Genomic DNA, 23,732 nt, shown 5'->3' with positions numbered 1-23,732 from the left:
TGGGCCCTCAGTAAAAATGGCGCCCTACGCCAGGCGGGATTGGGAGCGGAGTGAGGCGACCGGAAGCGGAAACCGTGTCCGCCCCCGTCCCGGTGGCGGCGGGGAGGGCCTGGTCAGCGGCGCGGCTGTTGCCGGGTAGCGGCGGAGCGAGCCGCGGCTCCGTAAGGGACTGGGGGCGGGCAGGGCCGTGGGCCGCCCGGTGCCTCTGCGGCCTCGCCCTGCCCGGGGGCGCCGCGCCGACCTCAGGTCCTGGGTCCTGGCCGGCCCTGCAGCAGCGGGGGCAGGGCTTGTCCTCGCTCGGCCGAGGGCACGGCGCTCACCTCCGGGAGATGAGGGGGTTGTGAGCCTTTTCTGAGGAGAAAGTCTCGTATTTCCAGAACAGACCGCACCAAATCAGTTTAAACCTCTCTCTGAGCTTCGTGAGCCCCTGTCGGCACATGTGGGAGGAGAGGTAAAGGTAGTAAAACCAGTGTAAAGTAAGATTACTGGCATTCCTTGTGGGTTGGGGTTTTGATTTTTGCTTTGGGTTTGGTTTTTGCGTTTTTGTTTATTTTTAAATGACTGGGTGAGAAGTAAATGACTTTTCATGTAATTGACTGTATTGAGTATTTTGGTCACTTCTGTGTAACTTTTGTTGCAGTTGCAGAATGGCAGAAGCCACTGTCTCTCCACTGAAGCACTTCGTGCTGGCTAAGAAGACAATCACTGCCATCTTCGACCAGCTGCTGGACTATGTCACTGAGGGAGCAACTTTTGTGGAAGGTCAGCTTTCACCTTAAACACAAGGGTCTTGTCCGTGTCTTTAATATGTTTTATGGAGGCACAATGTACGTACATCAGTATGCTCTTTGTGTAAGCACGTACGTTCAGAAATAGTCACGTTTTTCATTTGACACTGATTTTTTTTCAACTTAGACTAGCAGGGATGCCTAGGATGGTTACGTGTATGAAAAGCTGGTTGCATCACTTGGACTGGTAGCCTAACGTCCTTTGCATGAGAGTGAAAGCTTATCTACTCCAGCGTTTATAGCCTTGCTGCGGTTTCTTTTGCATAGAAGAAAGAACAAACAGGTTCTCCCATTATTCAGTAGGAAAGTAGATCAACATGATGTAATGCAAATAACTACTGATTGCACCCTTGGAAGTTTTAGCAACGTGGCAGACACGTGTGTTGCCACAATGAAGTTGGTTGCTCGTCACCCCAGTGAGCTGTGCAGGGCGAAGACAGTCCAGCCTAGCTGGTATATCCTGAGAAGTCCCAGCTTTCCTTTCTGAAGGAGGCAGGTGTCGCAAAGAGCGGGGCAAATCGGCACAGCAGGCCATGTTCACAGGCTTATCAAAAGGGGTCATTCAAATTCTGAATTTTTTTCTTCTGCTTAAATGGTGATGGATTTTAAATTCAGCAATTAGACTGTTAATTTATGCACAGTAATTTACATTGTGATTTTATAAGTGCTTGTGGTGGAGCTGTCAAGTGACAGGGGCAAATATCAGTGTCTGTAGTGGAGTTTTGTTTGTTCTGTTTCCTTAATGCTGTATAATTAAAATTTACACAGATCTTTGTTGGCACGTGAAGTACTGATGATCTGTATCTTGTATCTTGGCACATATGCTCTGCATGCGATTGTTTTTATGTTACTCTTTTTCTGTGTGTAGCGACATACAGGAACCCAGAGCTTGAACATGTAGCAACGGAAGATGAACTAGCAAAAATACAGGCATATAAAAATAAGTTAGCAGTCATCGGTGAGGTGCTTTCACGGAGACACATGAAAGTGGCATTTTTTGGCAGGTAATGAACGAAATTACCAGAACTTAATTTGATCTCTTTTTCTTTTCTTCTTTTTTTATTTTTTTGGTTTTTTTTTTTTGTTCTTCTCTTGCAGGGTTTATTGTCTGTGTTTCTAATTTAAATGGAATTAGTAACAATGTACTATATGACTTGCAGATCAATCTGAATGAAGTTATTCTGAATGAATTTCTGTTTTCCTGAATCACTAATTAGGAAAAGTTCTAGTTCACAGTCCCTGGTGGTATTACTACAGACCAAGCGTCAAACCTTTCGCATGTTTGGATAGTATTTCCAAAATTACGGGTGACTTAAATTCACTTCTGTTCTTAAAAAAAAAAAAAAAAAAAAAAGTATTTTCTGTATTTGAAAAATTTTACCTTTAACCAGCTTGGGATCGTCTCAGCTATTTTTTTTTTTTTTAATTATTTTTGCAGCAGGAAAAAATGGAGTTAAGAAGAAAGGTATTTGTTGTATTCAAAATGTCTTGCTATGTAAGAAGTATACTAAAGAGATACTGTCAGGTGTTTAGACCCAAAGAACTGAGGTTTTATGTGTCATTGCTTGTATATTCATTGCTTGTATATATTGTATTTTGGATTTCAGTCTCATCTTAGTCGAAAAGTCTTTAAGTTTTCAGTGAGAAATTTTGATTGAGTGTTAACACTTCTAAATGTCTGCCTTCCAAACACTGTGCCATTCTGTTCCTATAAAATTTGGAGAATGTAGAAAGATGATAAAAATCTGCCTTACTGAATGTGAAGTCAGATATAAAGTAGTGAAGTCCTCCTAAAGGACTACAGTTCCAGTGCTTTCAGGTGCTTTTATGTGCCTGGTGAGTCTGGAGTCTGTTAGTCCGCTTTGGTTCAGGAAGATTGATTTTTCTGAGCTTAAATCTAAGTATGTGGCTATGTAGTTTTTCTGGAGTATGAATCTTCATGGTTTAGTTCTAAAAATTCGGTAACGGTATTGGAAAAAATGTGTACAACAGTGGGCTTCACTTTGCTAAGAATAGTTTAGCTATTTAAAGAAAAACAACAAAAGGATCTGACATAAACAAATCAGTTATATCCTGGCCTTGATGTTTCACAAATTTAAAAGTTGAATATATTTACAAGCTGTGACATGTGATAAAAGTTCCTTTTGTGAAGGACAAGATCAGAGCAGGAAAAAGAGAATTTAACTCTCCCTCTGACATTTTGAATAAATTTCTAAACTGTTGTACAGTGAGCACTGAACTTTTTCTGGAAGTAGTAGCTCAAAAATGAGTTATAGTCTATGTAAGTTCATACTGTTGTGTAACAGTTAAACCTCAAATATTTCTGAGTTGGGGTAGAAGGTTAGTGTGAGCTAGGACATTGCTGAGAACTTCAAGTTCTTGCAGAATCGAGTGGAATGGTTCCTTTTAATCCACAGGGTTTTGGTTAATTTAGCTACCTGTTCCTTCTGAAATAGGGACAAGACTTAAGTTCCTTTATTAAAGACAGCGTTTGCATGATAAAGACAATGCACAAGAAATAGATTTGAGGGATTTTTGCGCGTTGTTTCATGTCTTACTCTAGGAATTTTCATTCAGTTGAGATTATCATCCATTAAATTGCTCTGAGTTGTCGTTGCTGGCTGTGGTGAGAATTCCCAGACAGCAATGCTTTGAAACGTGTCTGAAGGCAGTAGTAGAGCAATGCTCCTTTTGCGCTCCATCTCGCGCCTGGAAGACTGTCAGAAGCAGCAGTTCCTTTCTGACTGGTAACGATAAGCTGTTCTCTAAAGACAGCTTAAGTTGCTGAGGTGGTAATTTCACCAATGTTTTGAGGAGTCACCATTGATTGCCACTGTAGAGAGTAGTCCTTCCCTGCCCCTGTCGTGCAGTGTTCTCCTTGTGTCCTTCTCCAGCATCACTAGAATTCCTTTAGGTTTTCTGGGAGTGGGAATGTGGAGTAGTAGTCTAATCAGAATGTAATTCTGCCTAAAATGTTACATGTATTTTTGATCAATTCTTTTCTACAGGAATGCTGGGGCTGGCACAAAGAAGAGGGCAGGGTGCCCTCGTATGTTGGACAGCATGCTGTGATTTAGCAGTTGCTTTAAATTGATCTAAGGCATCTTGTGCTAGATGCTTTTTCTGGTGTACCAGAGTTGAGCCAGTATCTTTGACAAATTCCATACGCAGATTGAGGTGTACCAGATAAAACGTGCTTCTAGTACAGGTTGGGCTTGTTGAGCCAAAATTGGTTTTCTTGGTTGGATAGGCAACGTTGATAGCAGGAAAGATTTTTGGAATTGCCATTCAGATGAACTTTTCCTGCTCTCACTATTCTTTTTTGGCAAGCTATGTTGTATTGGCTTGAGACTCGATCACCCAAAACAGCTTGCAGTGTGTGGGCCTCATGCGATTAAATGGGGCTGCGTTCAGTTCACGGCTAAGGTCTGTGTAATGCTGCTAGACTGTGCTTTTATTTTCTGTCCCTCTAGAACGAGCAGCGGGAAAAGTTCGGTCATTAATGCGATGCTATGGGATAAAGTACTTCCCAGTGGGATTGGCCATACAACTAACTGCTTTCTCAGCGTGGAAGGAACGGACGGGGATAAGGCTTATCTCATGACAGAGGGGTCAGATGAAAAGAAGAGTGTCAAGGTACGGTTTTGAATGATTAATGCTACTTTTCACAGTAACCACGTCTCAGAAGATCTGTCTTTCAACAACGATTTCAGGTCTAGCAATAAGGCTAACTCATTCTGCATTTTTAAGTTCTTCATTCAGGAGTGAATGAGTAACAAACTAAAATTATCTACTTGACAGTTTTTCTTGGATATTTCAGAGAAACAACTGATCAGTGTCTCATTGTGGCATAGCATATGTTGAGTGATTTATTTTTATAGGACTGAGAGTAAGTTCTGTTACTTGTCAGGATGTGGAATGTGCCTCTCACTTGGCCTTATGAGGCTTAGGTTATTTTACTGCTCACAGTGATATATTAAACCTCTGAGGCAAATTCCCAGGGACACTCAGTATCACACACACCAGTCCTGTAGAGAATACTGCTTTGTGGCTCCAAAGAAACTCCTGTCTAGGTTTCAAGGCACAGCTTCTTCTGCTGGTGAGTCTAAGAGCTTAAAAAAAAAAAAATCACAAATATTCACCAAAAGGAGATACGAACTCTGTTATCCTGTTCAAGATAGATCCTGTCCAGGTTTCCTTGAGAACCAAATTACTGGTTTACAGACTCTTGTTTGTGGTGCATATTCAAGTTTGCTGCCTTCTTATGTTCTTTATAGACAGTCAATCAGCTTGCTCATGCGCTTCACATGGATAAAGACTTGAAAGCTGGCTGTCTTGTCCATGTCTTTTGGCCCAAGTCAAAGTGTGCCCTGCTGAGAGATGATTTGGTTTTAGTGGACAGGTATGTTTTCTGTTTTAGTAAATGTTTTCTTAAATAAATTAGCTGTCATGATGTTTCGTGGTTTACTGATTGATTGTGTTTTGAATGTTAAGTTGCAAAACTATTGAAAGGCTTGCTTTGTCTGAGGATACTTCTGCCTTAAAAATGAGCAGTGTGGAAGTGTGAATAGGGTTGTTGCAGCAGCAACCTTTTGCCCATCTCCTGTCTTTAAATGCTTCAGACTGATCATGTGAAGTGTAAGCAATCTGGACTTCGTTTTTAAAAGCCTCTGATAAGAACTGCAGTGCCTATGTATCAAAGTAAAAAAGAGCCTGAAATCTGAGAGGACAGGTACTTGTAAGCAGAAAAGAATCATTTTACTGTTAAATAGAGCAGATTTGAACCAGCAATAACTGAGGTGTTGCAAACATGCTCATATTCCACTTAGTTTTTTAAAAACTAACAACACCCTAGTTTTAATTTAATTTCAGTTTCTTAATTAAAACTATATGCAGCTTGCATAGCACATTACTTTAAAGTAGGCCTTTATAAAGACAAAAAATACTTCATGAACAGCTGTCCATATTTATTAATTAGAAGCTGCATTTTGGAATGAGTAGATGGTTCAGTGAGTGGTGACTGAATGCGAGATGGTAATTGGCTTTTGCTGTATTTGCCTTAAGCTTGAGGTAAGCATCAGTCTAAAGATAAAAAGCTTTGTATCTTCTTACAAGGCCCTTATGCAATCTCCTCTATTTTTATCAGTTTCTAAAAATCAAATACTCCTTTGCTGTGCAAATACGAGTCTGTGTTTTTTATTCTCAACAGCCCTGGCACAGATGTCACTACAGAACTGGACAGCTGGATTGACAAATTCTGCTTAGACGCTGACGTGTTTGTCTTGGTTGCAAATTCTGAATCAACTCTCATGAACACGGTATGGTGTGCAATGATTTTACGTTATGTTTAAATACTTGGCAGTTCCATAACCGAAATGGCTTCTTTTACACCTTTAGTGAGGCTCCTGTGTGTCGTTGCACTTGGATCTGGTGAATAAGATTTGGGAGTGGGAGGCAAGAAACAGTGTCTATCCCTCACTAGGGAAAGGAGAACCAAGTTTCTTACCAGCTTTGCTTACTCCAGCTTGGAGCATCGCGTTTGTCCTTTCTATCTCGGTTTCTTTTTTGATAAGTGGATAATGTGGTGCTTGTCTCACGTTACAGTTTGTCCTTATTTATCAGCTGAAGGCACTTGCAGTATCAAAGAAATAAATCATCAAGTGTTTAATATCCAGAAGATCAGTTAAATACACAAAGTAGGTGAAGGAAGTTGAATTTGTCTTGTTCTTCATGTCTTCTTGTCTCAGAAGAGGATGCATTCCCGCGATACACCTTGTGTTGAGGACAAGTGCTCCAGGTTGCCCTCATTGGAAGGTGTTTCTTCTGAAGAAGATGCAAGCAAATAAGCATTCGTGTTGCATGGTTCTGTGCAACATGGAGAGCTGAAGGTGTTTTAACACCTTTGTTCTATAAAGCTTTGTTTCAAGAGAGAAGGTTTTTGTATACCTTGCAGCCTAAATATTGTATGTAGAAGGAGAGCATGCAAGGTGGACAAAGGAGTTGTTGTGATACTCAGAAAATAAGACCAGAGACTTGCTTTAATTTTGTAGTGACCCTGGTTTTGACTAAACTAAGTATTGTTGAAGCAGACAATATCAATATAAGGTTTTTAAGTTATTGGAAGTGAGACTGCCAGAATGTAGTATAATGCTGCTGAGAAATCTCTTGAAGTCTTTAATTAAGTCTACTGTAGACAAATGGAATGCTCTGGTTGTTCTGAGCCTATTTCTGGCATGCATTGTCTCAACTTTCTAGTTAGTGAGACAATTTCTAATACAATAAATAACTGAATCTACAAAATCTCTTGCATTCTAGCAAATTCAAATAGTTTGGTAGAAAACTGAGAAGAACATAAAATGAGTTTTAAAACATAACATTCCATCTTCTGAGCTGAATCCACAAAGACTCAAATACAAAAGAGATGGGATTTGAAAGGAAAAGAAAGAAGATTCTGACAACATCCAAGGCAAAGAGAGGATTTGGCACAACTGTGGCTTTATCTTCTCCATTATCTCACATGAAGGATGCTTTTTGGCTTTTAGCGTGGAGGGAGTCTAGAAATTGTTTGACTATGTGCATACCATAGTTGGCTTGGGTTTTTTAATTTTAAAATACTGGGGTTTAGTGAACACCTGATTACTATATAGAAACATGGAAGCAAAAGGGACTTGAATGCCAGATTTCATTTTGGTGTAATGAAGTAACAGACAAAAGGCCGAATTTGATTTGATTCTCTCATTTGCTCAGCAGAAATGAACCATTAAAAACACTCTGATTGAGATGGGAAATATGAAGGAAAGACGAATAGGCTGGATGTCCACTGGTAGATTCTGTTAATTTTGTAGTTGTCTGATCCTTACCACCCTGTCACAGAAGTGCTACTCTGCTTTTTAATGTGGTTTTTGGCCAATCTTTTTTCCTTGTCAGGCACAGCTGAAAACTGCTAAATAGAAATAGGTTACTCCTGCAGTTTGTTTGAAGCGTTAAAGTCTTGCTGAGTTTTCTTGGTTGCCATGCCTATAAATCCTCAACACTGACCAACTTGTAATTATTAGAATCTGGAAATAACCGGTGTCCTGGGTGTGTATTGGAGAGAAGGAAAGTAGATCTTACCTGTGATTGAGGCTTTTGGCTCAGTAAACAGCTCTCTTACGCTTTCTCCTTTTTAATTTTTTCAGCCTGGTAGACACAAATGAAGGTGCCTTTAACAATTATGTAACTGCTCTAAAGCATCTGTATTTTGCTTTGCATTGTGGCAAATGGTAATTTTTTTTCTTCATCAACACTTTATCCTTCAGGTAAAGCATATGATAACTATGTTCTCATCCTCAGGCATTATTTTTACCTCTTACCATAACAGGTTTGAGAATATTTGGCAGCTGCTACACAACCACAGTTTTTTTTGCATGACCGTGATCTTTCTAATAGTCCCTCATAAATTCTCAAAAACAAAATGAGCAGATACGGCTGTGTTTTGTGTGGTTTTTTTTGGTTTTTTTTTTTTCTTCCTCTCTTCCCCAGTACTATTTTCGGTGTCACACAATTGGAAGCAAATTTGAGAGAGGGTATCAAAGATACAGATAATAGAGCATCAAAGAAGATGATGTTTTGTGATAGTAAGAGTGAAAGAAGGACAAAAAAGAGACAGTGACCGACTTGAGAGATTTATGGAAAAATAGATTTTCCAATGTTTTCTAAACTATTTGTTTTAGAAGTTCTATTAATTTGTATTTGTACCTATTTTTAGAGAAGCTTGTAGTATCTTTGACTTTTAGCATTGGCATCGGTTTTAAATCATGTGATGATAATGAACTATCTTAAGCCTTTTTTGTGTTGAATATCTGTGGTTTTTAGTGCTAACAAATTCTTTTTAATAGGAAACTTTTAAAAGCTTATTTAACTTCAGAGTTTGTTACAGAACAATGTGTGACTCTAGTTTGGATGGCTGGAGAATTTTTTGTTTGTGCTTTAATTCTTAGGAAAAACATTTTTTCCATAAAGTGAATGAACGACTTTCCAAGCCAAACATTTTCATCTTGAATAATAGATGGGATGCCTCCGCGTCAGAACCAGAATATATGGAAGATGTGAGTGACTTGATGGCTCTTATTTGGGTTGATGGTTTTTTTTTGGTTGGTTGGTTTTGTTTTTTTGGTTTGTTTGTTTTTTTTTTTTTTTACAATACATATGTATAAAGAAAAGGCTTCCACATGCCTAAAAGCATGCTAAATTGCCTAGGTATTAATTAATTGCCTAGGTAATAATTAATATGGAAACAGCAGTTTTACCTTGTTAATAAAAGGGTAAGTTATTTGGTCAGAAAATGGAAATAACTTACTCCTTGTTTGAAGCAAAAAGCAACCTGCAATTCAAACTACAATATATGCAGGCGGGTAATACAGTGGGAAGCTTGTTTAGAACCTTTTTCTCCACAGTTAACCTTGTTTTAAATCTTCTTTGTATTATCTTTTATCTCTGTAATGGTAATGCAGCCTGAGGGTACAGATCATACATGTATGCATGCCCAGAGTCACTGGCAGAGTATAGTGTTAGATGGTAAGGGTTCAGTGCGCTCTTCAGATCTTTCCAGCGGCAACTAGCGTGCGGTGATACCTGTTTCTCTGTGTATGGGGAATGAAGCGGTTACCCCGGTAACCGACTGAGGTCTCTGACTTCCCTAAATACAGACGGATGTTGCTTCCAGGGCTGTTTAAATGGTTAAAAGCAGCTGCTGCATCAGTAGAATTAGAAGGCATCTGGTAGCTAAGGGGTTGTCCAGCATTTGACTCTGATGTTCTGATTTGATGATGGCTTAATTTTTGCATTTTTCTCATGAGCTTTTTACCTTTTCCCCAGGTGCGTAGGCAGCACATGGAGCGCTGTCTGACTTTTCTAGTTGATGAGCTCAAAGTTATTGATCCTGTAGAAGCAAGGAATCGCATCTTTTTTGTTTCAGCAAAAGAAGTTCTGAGTGCCAGGAGACAGAAGGCCCAAGGAATGCCAGAGGGTGGTGTGTAGGAACTCTTGCTTTTCCTGAAATACAGAAAAATATCATAAAGCCTGAGAAACAAAAATATTTAAGATACAGTCACTGCTGTGAGGTATTGCTGTCTCCCTTATAGTCCATTATATTTCACAGGTGGAGCGCTTGCTGAAGGATTTCAAACAAGATTCCAGGAATTTCAACATTTTGAGCAGATATTTGAGGTATTTATGATGAACATTTTACTGAGCATAACCTGTGTTAACAAGTGGAGGAGTGCAAGGTATTCAAACAGCTTTACCTTATCTATGGGCTCTCTTCCTCTGTTCTCACCTTGGATAGCAGGTAGTTGTTAGAAATTAGTATTGAGAAGGGACCAAAACTGGACTCTTAGCTCATGTTTTGAGATCTCAGTATTAATATAGTCTATGTAAAAATAGACAATGCTCTTAGAAAGGCGTGTATCACTTATAACCATGAGCTGGTGAAATATTTGCTGTGTAGTAAGCCTTATTTTGCTCTGAAGTTGTAGCTTTGTAACGAATCATTCTAATTCAAGACACAAATAGTAAGAAATTCTGTTTCACCCATGTAAATCTAAATATTTATTTGCATTTTTAAAGCCAGAGTTTTGAAATTATCACCATTATCTACCTCTTAACTCTGAACACTTAACGCTATTTTTGCATCCTTGTTGCTCTACAGGATCCATCCTTCATCCTCAGCTTACCTATATTCATAGCTGGAGTTTACAATTTCTTCAGAAAGAGAACTGACTACACACTCAAGTGGTTTCTTTGTGATAGGATCTTGCTGAATTTGATAACACTGATTATTTAAAGCCATTCTTGGATATCATAAGGGAGCATATTGGGTGTTCCTTGATGGTTTTGTGTGGCATGTAGTGGCATTTCTCATGCAACATAAGCCTGAATGGTATGACTGTAGTTTGTATACAGCAAATGCTGGAGACTGCTCTGCTGTGCTTCAGCCAGTAATTCCTTGTTTGCTATATTTAAAAAAAAAAAAAAAAAAAATCATACTACCTGTGTGAGAAGTATTTCTTCTCTCATTGCAACAAGCCCATTTAACCTTAGCAAAACTGAGTTACATGTAATGATGTGTTTGTATCAAAAAGTGTTAAAATACCAACTTGATTCAGTCATGCAAAAGCAGTGAAATATCTGACTCAACTTTAGATTTAGTCCTTGTCCATACTCTTCTGATAGATGGCTGAGTTGTTGAAATGATTGGTTCAGAATGCTGGCAGGGCCTGGGTCCGTGGGGCGTGAAATTTCTTGCTAAGGTCACTAGTTGTAGCCAAACGTGGTTTTGTTTGTAATTTTTGTCCTTGGAAGTATAGCAGGATACTTTCAACCAGTAGGAAAAAAAGTGGAAATTAAGCTTCTTTATCAGTTATTGTTCTTTAATGTATTTTGCCATCTGCTGTACTCAAAACTTTTTTTGACAAAATCTCTTCTGATTACAGTTAAGCACTCAACACTTAGGATTAAGGTGGGTGATTGAGATGGATCAAGATTAAGCTGGACATAGGACTTAGTAAATGATGCGATGCTGTGAGTGCTCAGCACGTCTGTAAATCAGGTGTCACAGTCTCAGGGCAGCCACCAAAATGAGAAGCATCCATCACAAGGTGACAACCGTGACAAGCTTCTTCAGCAGAGGCAGGGATAAAAAACAATTCTGTGACAGCACTGTATGGCCCTAAAACAACTTTTTTTGTCTTTCACATTGTCTGTTTCATTTGCTGCACACCTTCCAACTCCAACAGTGAGAGTGGATCCTGTAGTGTTTTTCTGCTCAGCTGCGTTTCATCCTGAAATCATAATGAATGGCTTTGAATAGGAGTGCGATCGCATCACTTAAAAAGCATGGCGTGTTAAATTCAGATTGCCAAAGCAATTTTGATTTTGAGTGTCTTGTCTGGTGTTGCAGCCTCTTCCACGTTCAGGATTTTGTGGGCAATTTCCTAAGTTATAATGGCACTTTATTTGCTTTTAAAGCAAGACTGATACTTAAATGGTTCACCAGGTCTGAAGTCTTCAGGCCCGATAGTCAAATTGCTGTCACTTGAGCTGATAAAGTAACTAATGACCGTAGCGTGCTGGTGTCAGTTGTGCTTACCAGCACTCAGCCGTACAAGCTCAGATGTTAATGAAGAATATCGATATATCAGATAGAATTTCCTGTGTTCAGTTGGGGAACAAAATCCTGCTTGATACCGTGCTTTATGCACTGCTAGAGCAAGTTCAGGTGCTGTATAGCTGTGAGTACAGCCTAAGCACTTCTGGCTGAAGTACTTCGCGTTTACTGTTTCCTGACAGAGGAGCTGCAAGAGCCAAGACTCTTGGATTACACTCCAGTCTGTGAAAGGGAAGGGACAGCAGCACAGATGCTTCTGCCTGTCCTTGTCAAACACTGACCCCTTCTCTCCTTCAGCCTGTCTGTCTTGCCTTTAGCTCCTTGTCCCTGTTCGAGTACCCTGCTCAGACTTGCCAAACATCTCTTGTGCTCTTTCGTCCGCTTCACATCTCTAAGCTATCTCATCACCTTGTTTATAAACTTGCCCACGTGTTCCATGTTCCCACTGGCTATATCAGCTGGTTTTGCTTCTCGTGGATTCTCTCACCCTGCTTTTGTCTTCACTAAAATTGGGTGGCTTCTTCCTCTTTTCCACATGGGCTGAGCAGAGGAACTGTTACTTCTCTGGTACTTCCACATTCCTGACCTTAGTATCAGTTCCCTGATGGGAAACTTGTTCATCTAAGGACTGTAGTATAGTTGGAATCTTAAAAAAAATATCTAGAAACAACCCATCAGTGCCAGTTTGTTGTGATATGGGAAAAATTTGGACCACTTTTGAAAGGTTTGTAACTACATTTATGTAGACTTTTGTGTGAGCGCGAAAGACATTCCAAAAACCTGTTTGTCTGTGAAGCATAGAGTGGTTTAAAGTTGCCAAAAGAAAAAAAAACTAGTCCAGGCATTACTAGAAACACTTGTAAGCAGTGGTGAAATTAGGGTTTTAGAGATTAATGTAGTAACTTTGAGAAATGATGTTACTATGTATGTCAGCTGCATTACAACAGAGAAAAAAAAGCTATGCAGTCTTAAAGGAAAGGGTTGAATTGGTGGGTCAATTCTGAATTTTTATATTGTGGAATAATAGAAGGTAGTCTGTGTGGTTTTCTTCTGAAATTTTATGATGAGATACATAGAAATGCCTTATCAAAACAGCAAGGAAGTGCATGCATAGTGCACTGGGTGCAGTAGTCCTTAGTGGATATTCTACGTAAAACCAAACTTCACTATGCCTCAGGCTATAGTGTTTGCCAAGTTTCTTCAAAAAACTGGTAACAGAAGTGGTGTGGGGAGGAGTGGAAGAGGGGAAAGCAGGGCGGAATAGTAATTCTGGCTGTAAATTGGAGTGAATTAGAGAGCCTGAATTAGTACAGTACTGCAGAGTCCTTCCCTAACACTGCACGGGAACGTACTAAGCTGTGTGCTTGAGGACTGTCTTGCTGTACTGGAACTGGGTTTCATTACGCTGTTGAAACTTACCTCTTGTCTTTGTTTTGATAAATGCTTATTTACAGACTAACAGCAAAACTGATGCAGCCCCTCTCCTATCTTTCCCAGTCGTTTAACTAACCTTTGTGTTTTTCCTAGTGCTCTAACTTGGATTTTCTGATTGTGTTGTGAGTGACTGTCATCCTTTTATCTACTGCATACTAATGTTGGGAAGACTCTTTCCTCTGTGTCTAGTCTAGCTCTTACAATGTGCTGATATTTATGAAACTCTGGCCTTTCATTGCTGATTTCTAGATCTGCTTCATCGAGGAACAGGGAATATATTTTACCCATTTTGTTTATTTTGTTTATTTTAGTTTGATTATTATTTTTCGATAGCTGAAATTTGTTATCACAGTGTATGCTAAGGCCATAGGCCTTTTAAGAGCAACGTAAAACTGTTTGTGCTGTGAAAGGTGCAGCCACAGATTGAGAACAATTAAAAAAACGCATAGATTTGGTATAAAGAAACTAACTGCTTGCTTTCTTCCCATTAAACACGGAAGATGTTGCTACTTTGTGGTAACTTAGTGCAGGTTGAGCTCCAGCAGCATTTAATTGGTTACAAAACACAGGATGGGCAGTTGTTTAAAAAAAGTAAAAGTCTTAATTTATGGCTTATCAGAGTTGATGTGCTTTTGCCCAAATTGAGCATTTTTATCTCCCTTCAGTCAGTGTCCTGTAGTTCCTGAATTGCTGTGCAATATTCAAGATTGCAGATTGATCAGAAATTCTATCTTCAGAACATTCTCTACTCTCTCTACTCATTCATTTAACACTTCAATAATCTGCAAATAAGCTAATATTTTAAAGGACTACTTAACAACTTTTTCTTATCCTGTGAGAGGGTCTTGTTTCTTATTCCTGATTGTTCCCGGATGGTCAGTATTGACATGAGCATGTCAGATTTTATTGACAGAACTGCTTCTTGAAACCATGAATGTTTATTGCACCAAGGAAAACTCAAGTCAGGCAACCTTACCAGCATTCATGTTAGACATTTATAATGCCGAAGAGATAGTTTGGAAATTCTGAAGAGCTAGATTTGTCTTACATATTCATCTGAGTTTTCTTTTTTCTTTATTAATTTATTTTAAAATAATAAAAACCTATGCACATTACTGTGAATGAACATGAAGGTACAGATTTGCTGCTACAGACTCATTTGAGATTTCCGTTCTGTTGTCTTTTAATTTCTGTGTACTTCCTCCCTTTTTATTTCCCATTGGTTTAAGTTCACGGTAAAATTAGCAGCATGTGCTTTCTGACAGTGAAATTCCTGAATGTGTTGGCATGGAATTGCAGTAATGTGTTGTGGCTTGGGCCCCTCGCAGGAGTGTATCTCGCAGTCAGCCGTGAAAACCAAGTTTGAACAGCACACTATCAGAGCTAAACAGATAATAGATACTGTGAAAAACATTATGGACGCCATAAACGTGGCAGCAGCAGAGAAAAGGTAGGTTGGTTGGAGGGCTGGTTGGCTTTGCTTTATCCAGATCCTCTGAGGAGCCGTTGCTATGCTGGTGATTTTCTTGGGCTGTTACAGACTTAAAAATTCACTTTTCTCGCTTGGTAAGAATTCGAGAATTTATCTGATTGTGTCAGTCTTACTACTATTCACTCGCACTGCTCAGCCTTGCCCTTGGTCTGTGACTTCTGTATAGGTGTCTTGTTACTACCTTCATTTTGTTACTTTTAATTGCTGGTTTACGGTTATGAAGGCAGTCTGTGGATTTTCAAATTTTTTTTTTTTTTTAAAACTGTTTGAAATTTTAAGTTTTTCTAGCTGTGTCCAACATTTCAGGAGTGATGTTTGGGCCTACTTTACGTAAGTGTGGTTTTTCTTTTTTTGTTAGCAGTAACACTGAGAAAATAAATAAGAGGTTGAACTTTAGTTTGCCAGTGGTTAGAGTACTGTAAGGCATGAGAAGAGCCCAAGCTAACAGAGGCTTGACCTCTGGCCCTTTCCAGATTGTGTCCTTAAATGTCTATATTCTCTCTTTGCTCATGTAGTCCTTCTAGTGTTAGTGAGAGCAGCTCATCTACTGTGTCTAATGGTTTCATGTATTCCGTGAGGTTTGCGTATGTATGGGTTTTTTTCCTCACTTTTATTGCTACCTCTTGTCTCTTGTACATGGTGAACTTGCTGTTGCGTTAATCCTTTCCATCCATCTCTTTTCTGTGTCTGTTAATAGTCTGTCTTTATGTTCCAGCAGACTCCACTGTGCCTGTCAAACACACTCGTCTTCCTGAATGTATCAGCTTTTACAAACTACGTGTTTACATGCTAGCTTGTTTCACATTGTCAGCTCCTGTGAAAACATGCTGTGAAATGTTTGAAAATATTCTAGTATTCCACTTCTTCCTGTCAGTCGACCTGCCAAAACCTGTCTAGTGACCCCTCTTAGTCTGAATTGCTGTTTGATGTTTCTGCTGGCCCTTCAAGATCTAACTGCTTTAGGTATTAAGCAGTTTTCACTTAAATGATAGGTCGAGGTCTTCTGAAGAGAGTTGTTTGTGACAAGGTTGGTTTCTACTGCCTCCCCTTTGCTTTGCAGAGTCCTCAGACCCGTGTCACTGTTAACGAATAGTTGAGTGGTGCTGGTGAGCAGCAGTAGGACAGTTTTATCAGATTTATCCCTTTTTAAAAAAATTTTTAAATTGGGTTAGACGAAGTAATAAAGGCCCCTGATTCCTCCCTCCTTTTTCAGTTGTAATTATGTACAATGGTAACAATTCCAAACCCAAATGCTGGTTTTGTAAATATATCAAAACCAAATAATTTGATTTATGTTTGATCAGTACAGCCTTTAAAGGTGCTTGTAAATTTAATATCTGCCTATCTATCTTACGTAGTTATTCCAAAGCAGTGCCTCTGCTTTGTTCAGTCTGTGTCGCTTTGGATTCTTCGAGGTGGGCCATGCCTGGTATCGGGGCTTGTTTCATTACTGGGAGAATACCTGCTGGTGATGGTGGTTTCCTTTCTGCTGTGTTAGGGTCCATTCAATGGAAGAGCGAGAAGATCAGAAGGACAGGTTGGACTTTGTTCGAAATCAGCTGAATATTTTGACAGAAGATACTAAGGAAAAAATCAAACGTGTTACTGAGGAAGTAGAAAATAAAGTAAGTAACGGCAATGTGAAGAGGCTCCCAGATTGAAGTGTTGTCCCTTCTGTAAGGCAGCTCCTTTAGGTGCCCACCCACCTTATGGAGTACGTTTGAAATGTCTAGTATGTTCCTTTTCCAATATAAAAAATCAGAAACCAAACCTCAAAATGGCAATCCTTCCTGGCTGTCAGGAGTTGAATCATTTATTGTAGCAGTTCATGCAGTGCTCTGTTTTCACTCTGGCTCGAAAAGGCGGAAGAAGCATTTTATGTATTTACTGTGTTCTTCCAGGTCTCCTCTGCCATGACCGATGAGATTTGCCGACTGTCAGTTTTAGTTGATGAATTTTATTCAGATTTTCACCCTTCTCCTCAAGTACTGAAGCTGTATAAGACAGTAAGTTTTCTTGCATGGTTTGAAGCTAGGCTTTTTGTCTTTCCTTTAATTTCTGCTTCTGTATTTTCAGAATTTGTATAGCATTTTATGTGACACTTTAGGCATTGCAGGATTTTTACTTCCTGGCCTATGTATATCTCTGTCTACCTAAAACTGGAAAAGAATGAAAATATTTTCTGCTTTCTTTTTGGAAAGAAATTAATTTTTGTTTCAACCCTCTTTTTACTAGAGTGGTTGCTGGAACTTAAATTCGCTGACATCCTGATTCATAGTCTTCACTTCTAGTAAATAAAGACCTTACATAAACAATTTTCACTACTCCTAAAATGAAATAGATTCAAAAATAAAATCACCTTGCAAATACTCAATACTTTGGGTTTTTAAATTTTTTTTTAAAGAAAAAAGGCAGTTCTTACTAAATTTCTATAAATTCCTCCTCAAACTTACTATTTTAAAGGAGCGTACAGCTGTAAGATCTTTCCTACCTCACTTTAATTAGGTTTTCAGTCACTGTGTGTGATTTTAAAGCGTGGAATTTCCATGGTAACATTCTTTTCTTCCCACTGTGAATAACAATGCTTAGTGTTTATCTCTTATCTCTGCTCTGTATAATGTAATTGACTAGCTAAATATAAACTGATGAGCATATATTCTTTATAAAACTTCAGGAACTGAACAAACATATAGAAGATGGTTTGGGAAAGAACCTGGCTGATCGTTGCTCCAGTGAAGTCAATCAGTCAATGCATCAGTCACAGCAGGAGATAATTGGTAAGATGGGGAAGGAGGAATGTTAGGGCTCTTTGTTTAGGGGAAGACAGTTTAAGAAAACTTGCTTTAAAAGAATTTTCTTTCTGATCATGATTTAACTTTAACACTACAAAATGATAACGGAAAAGCCGACCTAGATGAAGACTGAGTGTCTTTTCAGCTTAGTAGCCTGTCTCTGATATTAACCAGTGATAGAGTGGGGAGAAGAATAATGAACTTGGGTAAATCTAGTGATCCATCCCCAATTTAGGGACTTCTAAGCCAGGATACTGCATCTGGATTAATGGCTTAAGCAAGTGGTAGTGGACCTGTCCTCTGGGAACTTGTCTAATCCTTTTGTAAACCCATTTAAACTTTTGGCTTCACAACAGATACATGAAACACACTAATAGTTAAATAATGTTTCTGCAGTATAATCCAGATTCTGAGTGCAAAACGGGATACTTGCACAAAGTATTTGTGCACTTTTTTTTTTTTTCTAATAAGTAGTAACTTTATGCGTATCCATCTCTCTCTTCTGATCTGTTTCTGTAATAAAAGATTCTGAGCAAGATCATGGAATTATGTGAAGCCTTCTGTCATCTTATGCAATAATGTTGCCTTTTCTATTTGGCACCACAAAACTGCTGGATAAACCAACTTTTCCTTAGTCCAGCCTTAACTTTTGACCATTGATCCAGGTCTTTCAGTTGATTTGACCTTTTTTTCCTGTGATGCTTTGTCTAGGAGTTGATTTTTGTGTGGCTGCTTGCTTTTATCAGAGCAATAAATTCCCTGCTCTGCTATGATCAGTACTACTAAAATGCCCACTGATTTTTCAAATGATTAAATAAAAATGGTGGTCAGTTTAGAGTCTTGTAGTTCACAAAGCTGCTCAGCAGTGCAAGGATGCTACTTGTGAATATGCCGTCAAGCTTTTCATGTTAACTCATCTTTACTGTTCTGTTTTATTGCTAGAAAACCTGAAACCATTGTTGCCTTCTGGTGCTGAGAATCAGCTCCACTTGCTAATTCCATGCAGGAGGTTTGACCTTAGCTATGATCTAAACTGTCATAGTCTGTGTGCGGATTTTCAAGAGGATATCATGTTCCACTTTTCCTTGGGATGGACTTCACTTGTAAACCGTTTCTTGGGTCCTAAGCAAGCTCAGAGAGTACTGTTGGGACTAGCAGATCCAAACTTACAAGTGAGTGCCTCAGAGATTAGACTGCATTAAACGCCCTGTTTACCTTGATGAGAATATATTGATTTTTGCTGTATTTGCCTCTGCTGTTTACATGCTTGCTGCTGCTTTCCCCTGGTCCCTTTGTGTGAAATATTTTTGGTGAGGGTTGTTTTTATTGGATTATATTCAGGGATAGAATGGAGCAAAAAACCCTTTCCTAAACTATCTGTAGCTGTTACCTGAGTTTTGTTTTCCTTTGGATTGAACCCTTTGGGTAACCTTTTCATTTGTAACTTTTGAATCCTTACGGCAGAGCTGGTCCTACGTAGAACCCTTACTCTAACCCCATCCCCCGTTGAGCAAGGAACTGTCAAAAGCTCCACTGCTTTTCAGGAGTGTTGTTCAGATTTCCATGCTGAAGAGTTTACTTAAGTAAATCAAACCCTGAATATATGAAAATAAAATAAACCCAATCTCCTGTGTAGTTCCTTAATGCTTTTTACTCAGGTTGCCGTGTTCCACTCTTCTAGATCCCTCGTCCTTTAGCTACCACCCCGTCTGCTGCCAGCCTTCCTGCCATAACTCCAGAGAATGTATCGCAGGATGATTTTATGGTTCCTTTGGTAATGAGTTTAGCTTCACTGACGTCACGGACCTCTATGAGCATCATCGTTGTTGGCGGAGTGGCAAGTAGCATTAGCAAAATTCACTGTACCAGAAGTGACGGCAGAGATTAAGCGGGGCTTTCCTGTTTGGGGTGCAACATGAAGCATGGAATGGACTTAGTGACACTGGGCCAGATGAGTGTGTGTAGTACGCTGGGTACCCACAGTCAGTTTGTAGTGAGAAAATAGACTGAATTACTCTGAGCATAGCTGGACATACTCTCTGTGCCATATGTCTGTGTTCACAGTCTGAGTTAAAGGGTGATTCAGTGGTGCCTGATTCAGTTTGGATTTAGTGGGAGCTTTGCCTTCTCCATGCTCTTTCATTAAAAAGCAGTGAAGTTCCTGTAACCTGCATATTCTCCATGCCACGGGGGTATCAGCTCTGTGAATGCAGCTGTATTGCTCTGCAGTAATAATGTATTTTCGTAAGCTAGTCTGATGAAAGGGCCATGAAGATGATTAAAAAAAAAATTAAAAAATGGGTGGAATTAGATTTTATCCTGTATGACAGTTTACTTAAGCTAATGAAGAATCTTCTTTTTCAGATTTGGAGAACAGTAGGCTGGAAACTCATCTCTCTTTCCTTAAGCATGTATGGGTTGTTATACCTTTATGAGAGACTAACCTGGACCACTAAAGCAAAAGAGAGAGCCTTCAAACAGCAGTTTGTGAACTATGCTACTGAAAAGCTGCAGATGATCGTCAATCTCACCAGTGCTAATTGCAGCCATCAGGTGCAACAGTAAGTACCACACTGGTGTCCCCACACCAGGATAGGAAATCCGTGTGCCGTGCAGTACTGTGGTGTCCTGGGAGTGGGGCTGGGCCGTGCATGCCGTGGGAAGGCACCTTTAGTGGCCCTTGGCGTTTATCATGAGGGAATTTTAAGAGTTTGACCTTTCTAGGTGGCAATTTCAGTACTAAGTCTCTGTGTGTGTATGTGCAAGAATTAGTCTTAAGACATAGACTCTCTCTGTGTCCAACTCCTTCCTATGAAGACGTGGGAGTTGGCTGGGTTCTGGTGGAGGCTGACTGGGCTGCTTTTGGACCAGCATTGGATCAGCCCTGAGTCACTTTAATCGTGAGCGTTTGTTCTGCCTCAAGGGTTGGTACAGGCGAGATCTGAGCAGCCAGTCCTGGCTCTTCTGCACTGCAGCAGAGGAACTTAAGAGCCTTTCTGAACTATTCCTTTTTTTTTTTTTTTTTTTTTTCCCCCTCGCTTTCCCAAATACCTTTCCACTTGTTTCTGCAAATGTCTACGTGATTGTTTCCCCTCAGCCTCTCCTGTTGAAACAGTTTGTTTTGATTAAATTATTTCAGAAAATTAGGCCTGCTAAATGAGACCTCTAACCACCAGGGTGCAGAACACCTCTCCTGTGTAGCCCAGGGAACACTTTACTAAACACAAAGTTCAGCTTCAGCAGAGGAAAGAGAATCATCCCCGTGTCCAGCAGCTGAGTGTCTCTGTGAGGACATGGAAGAGCTGGACTCAAACCAATGCTCCAGTGAGGTGAAGTAGAGAGGAGAGGAGACATCTCCTCTCCTGTGGGAGAGCCTGGTTGCTGGCCCGGGGGGGTAACTGGGTTTGTTTCCTTTGTGTAAGGAGTCTCAGTACTCAGGTTGGGAGCGCGTCGCTGAGGAGGAGTAGGATGGGGTGCCTGGGCAAGCCTGGCCCTGCAAAGGGCTCGCGTTCCCCGCGAGCAGGCCGCTTGGCGTGGCACTCGGCTGCTCCAGCGCGTGTTACCACCAGCGTCCCCGTCTCAGACTTGGACCTTTTGATGCGCAATGAAAAATTGCCAGATGTGGTGTTGGCAGAGACTGAGGTGCATTTTGTATGTTTAAGGCTTCTTTTTTTAAATTTAAAAAATACATAATTCTCCTGCTTTCTGCTATTCTATAATCCCTTAACAGCTGGAGACTTTGATTGCTGTGTCCTATTGCACACTGTGATGCCATGTGATATATATATTTCTTTTTAGTTTATTTTTTTCTTCTTAAGTTGTTTTTTTTTTTTCTTTTGTAGTGCAGACTTCTGTAAATCATGATTACAAATTTTTTTTCCCTTTAGGGAGATGGCCACTACCTTTGCTCGGCTCTGTCAGCAGGTGGATATTACCCAGAAAAACCTGGAAAAAGAAATCGCTAGGCTTTCCAAAGAAATCGATCAGCTGGAGAACATACAGAGCAACTCCAAGCAGCTAAGGTAAGTCTGAGTGTGACTGGCCACAGCAAATCCGGTGAGATTGGTGCTTGCTGTTACTTTCAAGTTGAAATGCAGCAGGGTGTGCAGGAACAGCTCTTTGCTTTACTCCTAACTGAACAGCTCTGGTTAAGTTAAATACATTTTTGCCTCTACCTAGGTGAATCAGCAAAGCTTCAAAAATGTTATTTCTTAGATTGTCTTTACCTTTGTCTCTCTTTATGGTATGGGAGAGATGGCTTTCTCAGGGATAGTCATCTTCTGTAGGTAAATTAGGGTGGCACCTTCCCAAAGATCCTTCCCCACAGGAGAATGTAGGGGGGGCGGCTGTGCTGAGTCATTCAGTGCAATATGGTTTTTCTTTTAGTTCCAGCAGTAGGTGTTGGCCGAAGGGAAAATTCCAGCAATGGGTGATTTTAGGGCCTTAGGAGTAGCCTCAGCCTTAGTTCCATGTTGTTTTCCCCCCTGCTGTATGCCTGTCCGCGCTGCGGGCTGCCTCTTGGCCTCGGGCGTTCAGGGCCAGGATGGGATGAAGGCTTAGCGCTGCCGTGCGCACCCCTGGCACGGTAGTGCTGTACAGACGGCCTGTGTGAGGAGCCGTCCCCTGCAGAGCCTCTCCCAGGTTAAACACCAAGAGGAAAGGCCAGAACCAGGGAAGTCCCAGGCGGGCCTCGCACAGCCCTTGGGGAAAAGGGAACGCGTGGCAGACAGCTGGCGGCCTTCCGCTGCCTGCTCAGCTCCTGTGCTCACGAGGTCCGAGGCTCAGAGCCAAGCACGTGTTTAGGTTTCTTCAGTGCTGTGGGTTTGAGGAAGAGAGGAATAGAAATACACACCGATGCTGATTCTACCTTCTTGATGTTACTGCATTGAAGTAAATGCATTGCTTTTGTTTGTTTTACAGAAATAAAGCCATTCACCTTGAGAATGAACTAGATCGCTTTACAAAACATTTTCTTCAAAAGAGTAAATGAAACATCCTTGCTAGCTTTCCCTGTGATCCTTTGTAGGACGAAGTAGAAATTTTGCAGATGACACTTCTCCCTCGGTGGAGCCACATGAAATGATTTATATTTTAAATGTCACTTTGATTACGCTTGTGAATTATTGTAAAACCGGGGTTTGGACTCAGATGGTGAGCCAAACTGAAGAGCACTGGTACTGGTATGTTTGTTTTGCAGATTTTGAGTTTAAAAATATCTTTATAAACTTCTTTGGGTACTTGATAATAAAACCCCAAATCCTCATTGGTTTTCATTAGTATTTAGCAGTGGCAAGTCTCGCTTCCTGGCATCCAGGAGTTTATGCAGGGAGAGAGAGCTTATCCATTACCACTGTCTCCTGTTTTGAGTTGTTTAGGGGATGCTGCTTTTTCATGTGCATGTGTTCTTGTTTAGTGAAGGGAAGTGTAAACTCTAGCACAGGGAAAAGATCTTGGCTGTTTGGAAAGCAGGTGAAATTGGGTTGAGCAGCAGGAGGTGAAAGGTGATAGAATGCAGAGCATTCACTCATGAAATGCAGTAGGCTCTGCTTTCCCCTCTGGCTACCACATTTAGACAAGAAGGCACTGATTAAGTAAAAATAAACCAATTTCAATAAACTTGTCAGATTTCTCACAGCTGGTAAAGTGGTGAAATGGTCATTTGGGTGAGCGGCAGGTGTGCGTCACTGCCATGGAGCTGGCATCTAGGTGAAGGAGAATTTGCTGAGCAGAGGAGCTTGACTCAAAGTTTTTGCATGATGAGGGAGAAGTTCTGGGTGTCAGGCTTGACCGTGAGCTCCCACTGCTGGATCCACAGAGCAGGGAGAGGCTGGGTTTGAGTTTTCACTCATGCAGTATCCAGAGCATGGGTCTGCTGTGGAACAGGGCTCCTCTAGGTGAGACTTAGGGTAGGTGTGTTGGAACGGGTTGCCTTTGCTCACCTCCAGCAACGCAAAGCCTCTTTAAAAAAATAAATTTTGCTGTTGCCATCTGCAGTCATTTAACATCTACTTTTTTCTAACTAGACTTTGTAAACATAACTTATTTTAAAAGATAAAGCCTTTTCAGAACATTTATATATT

At 40.3% G+C, this 23,732-nt stretch overlaps 1 protein-coding gene across 4 annotated transcripts; it reads left to right on the top strand.

The window, feature by feature from the left end:
* The first annotated feature begins 142 nt into the window (after positions 1-142).
* Positions 143-22,915, top strand: MFN1 (mitofusin 1). Of its 4 annotated transcripts, XM_086754377.1 has the most exons (18): positions 174-451; positions 641-762; positions 1,657-1,792; positions 4,262-4,424; positions 5,066-5,190; positions 5,998-6,106; positions 8,768-8,875; positions 9,645-9,798; positions 9,928-9,995; positions 14,697-14,818; positions 16,359-16,485; positions 16,762-16,866; positions 17,535-17,637; positions 18,595-18,824; positions 19,334-19,489; positions 20,017-20,213; positions 21,540-21,674; positions 22,573-22,915. In XM_086754377.1, the coding sequence occupies exons 1-18, from the start codon at positions 438-440 to the stop codon at positions 22,640-22,642; spliced, it is 2,244 nt and encodes a 747-aa protein (XP_086610503.1). In that variant the 5' UTR covers positions 174-437; the 3' UTR covers positions 22,643-22,915. The 4 variants fall into 4 exon arrangements, with proteins under 4 accessions (XP_086610502.1, XP_086610503.1, XP_086610500.1 ...); XM_086754376.1 differs by lacking the exons at positions 174-451; positions 22,573-22,915 and adding an exon at positions 143-161 and having other exon boundaries at positions 20,017-20,217; positions 21,544-21,674; XM_086754374.1 differs by lacking the exon at positions 22,573-22,915 and having other exon boundaries at positions 20,017-20,217; positions 21,544-21,674.
* The last annotated feature ends 817 nt before the right edge of the window (positions 22,916-23,732 follow it).

This window comes from Chlamydotis macqueenii, chromosome 9 (genome assembly GCF_036417535.1).
Source record: "Chlamydotis macqueenii isolate bChlMac1 chromosome 9, bChlMac1.mat, whole genome shotgun sequence".
Classification (NCBI taxonomy): Eukaryota; Metazoa; Chordata; class Aves; order Otidiformes; family Otididae; genus Chlamydotis; species Chlamydotis macqueenii.
The sequence above is the reverse complement of the archived record's forward strand: the minus strand, read 5'-3'. Positions and strand labels throughout refer to the sequence as shown.

Coding starts and splice junctions, on each gene's coding strand:
- MFN1 (XM_086754377.1), top strand. Junction 763..1,656: donor GGGAGCAACTTTTGTGGAAG/GTCAGCTTTCAC, acceptor TTCTGTGTGTAG/CGACATACAGGAACCCAGAG. Junction 16,486..16,761: donor CTGAGGAAGTAGAAAATAAA/GTAAGTAACGGC, acceptor GTGTTCTTCCAG/GTCTCCTCTGCCATGACCGA.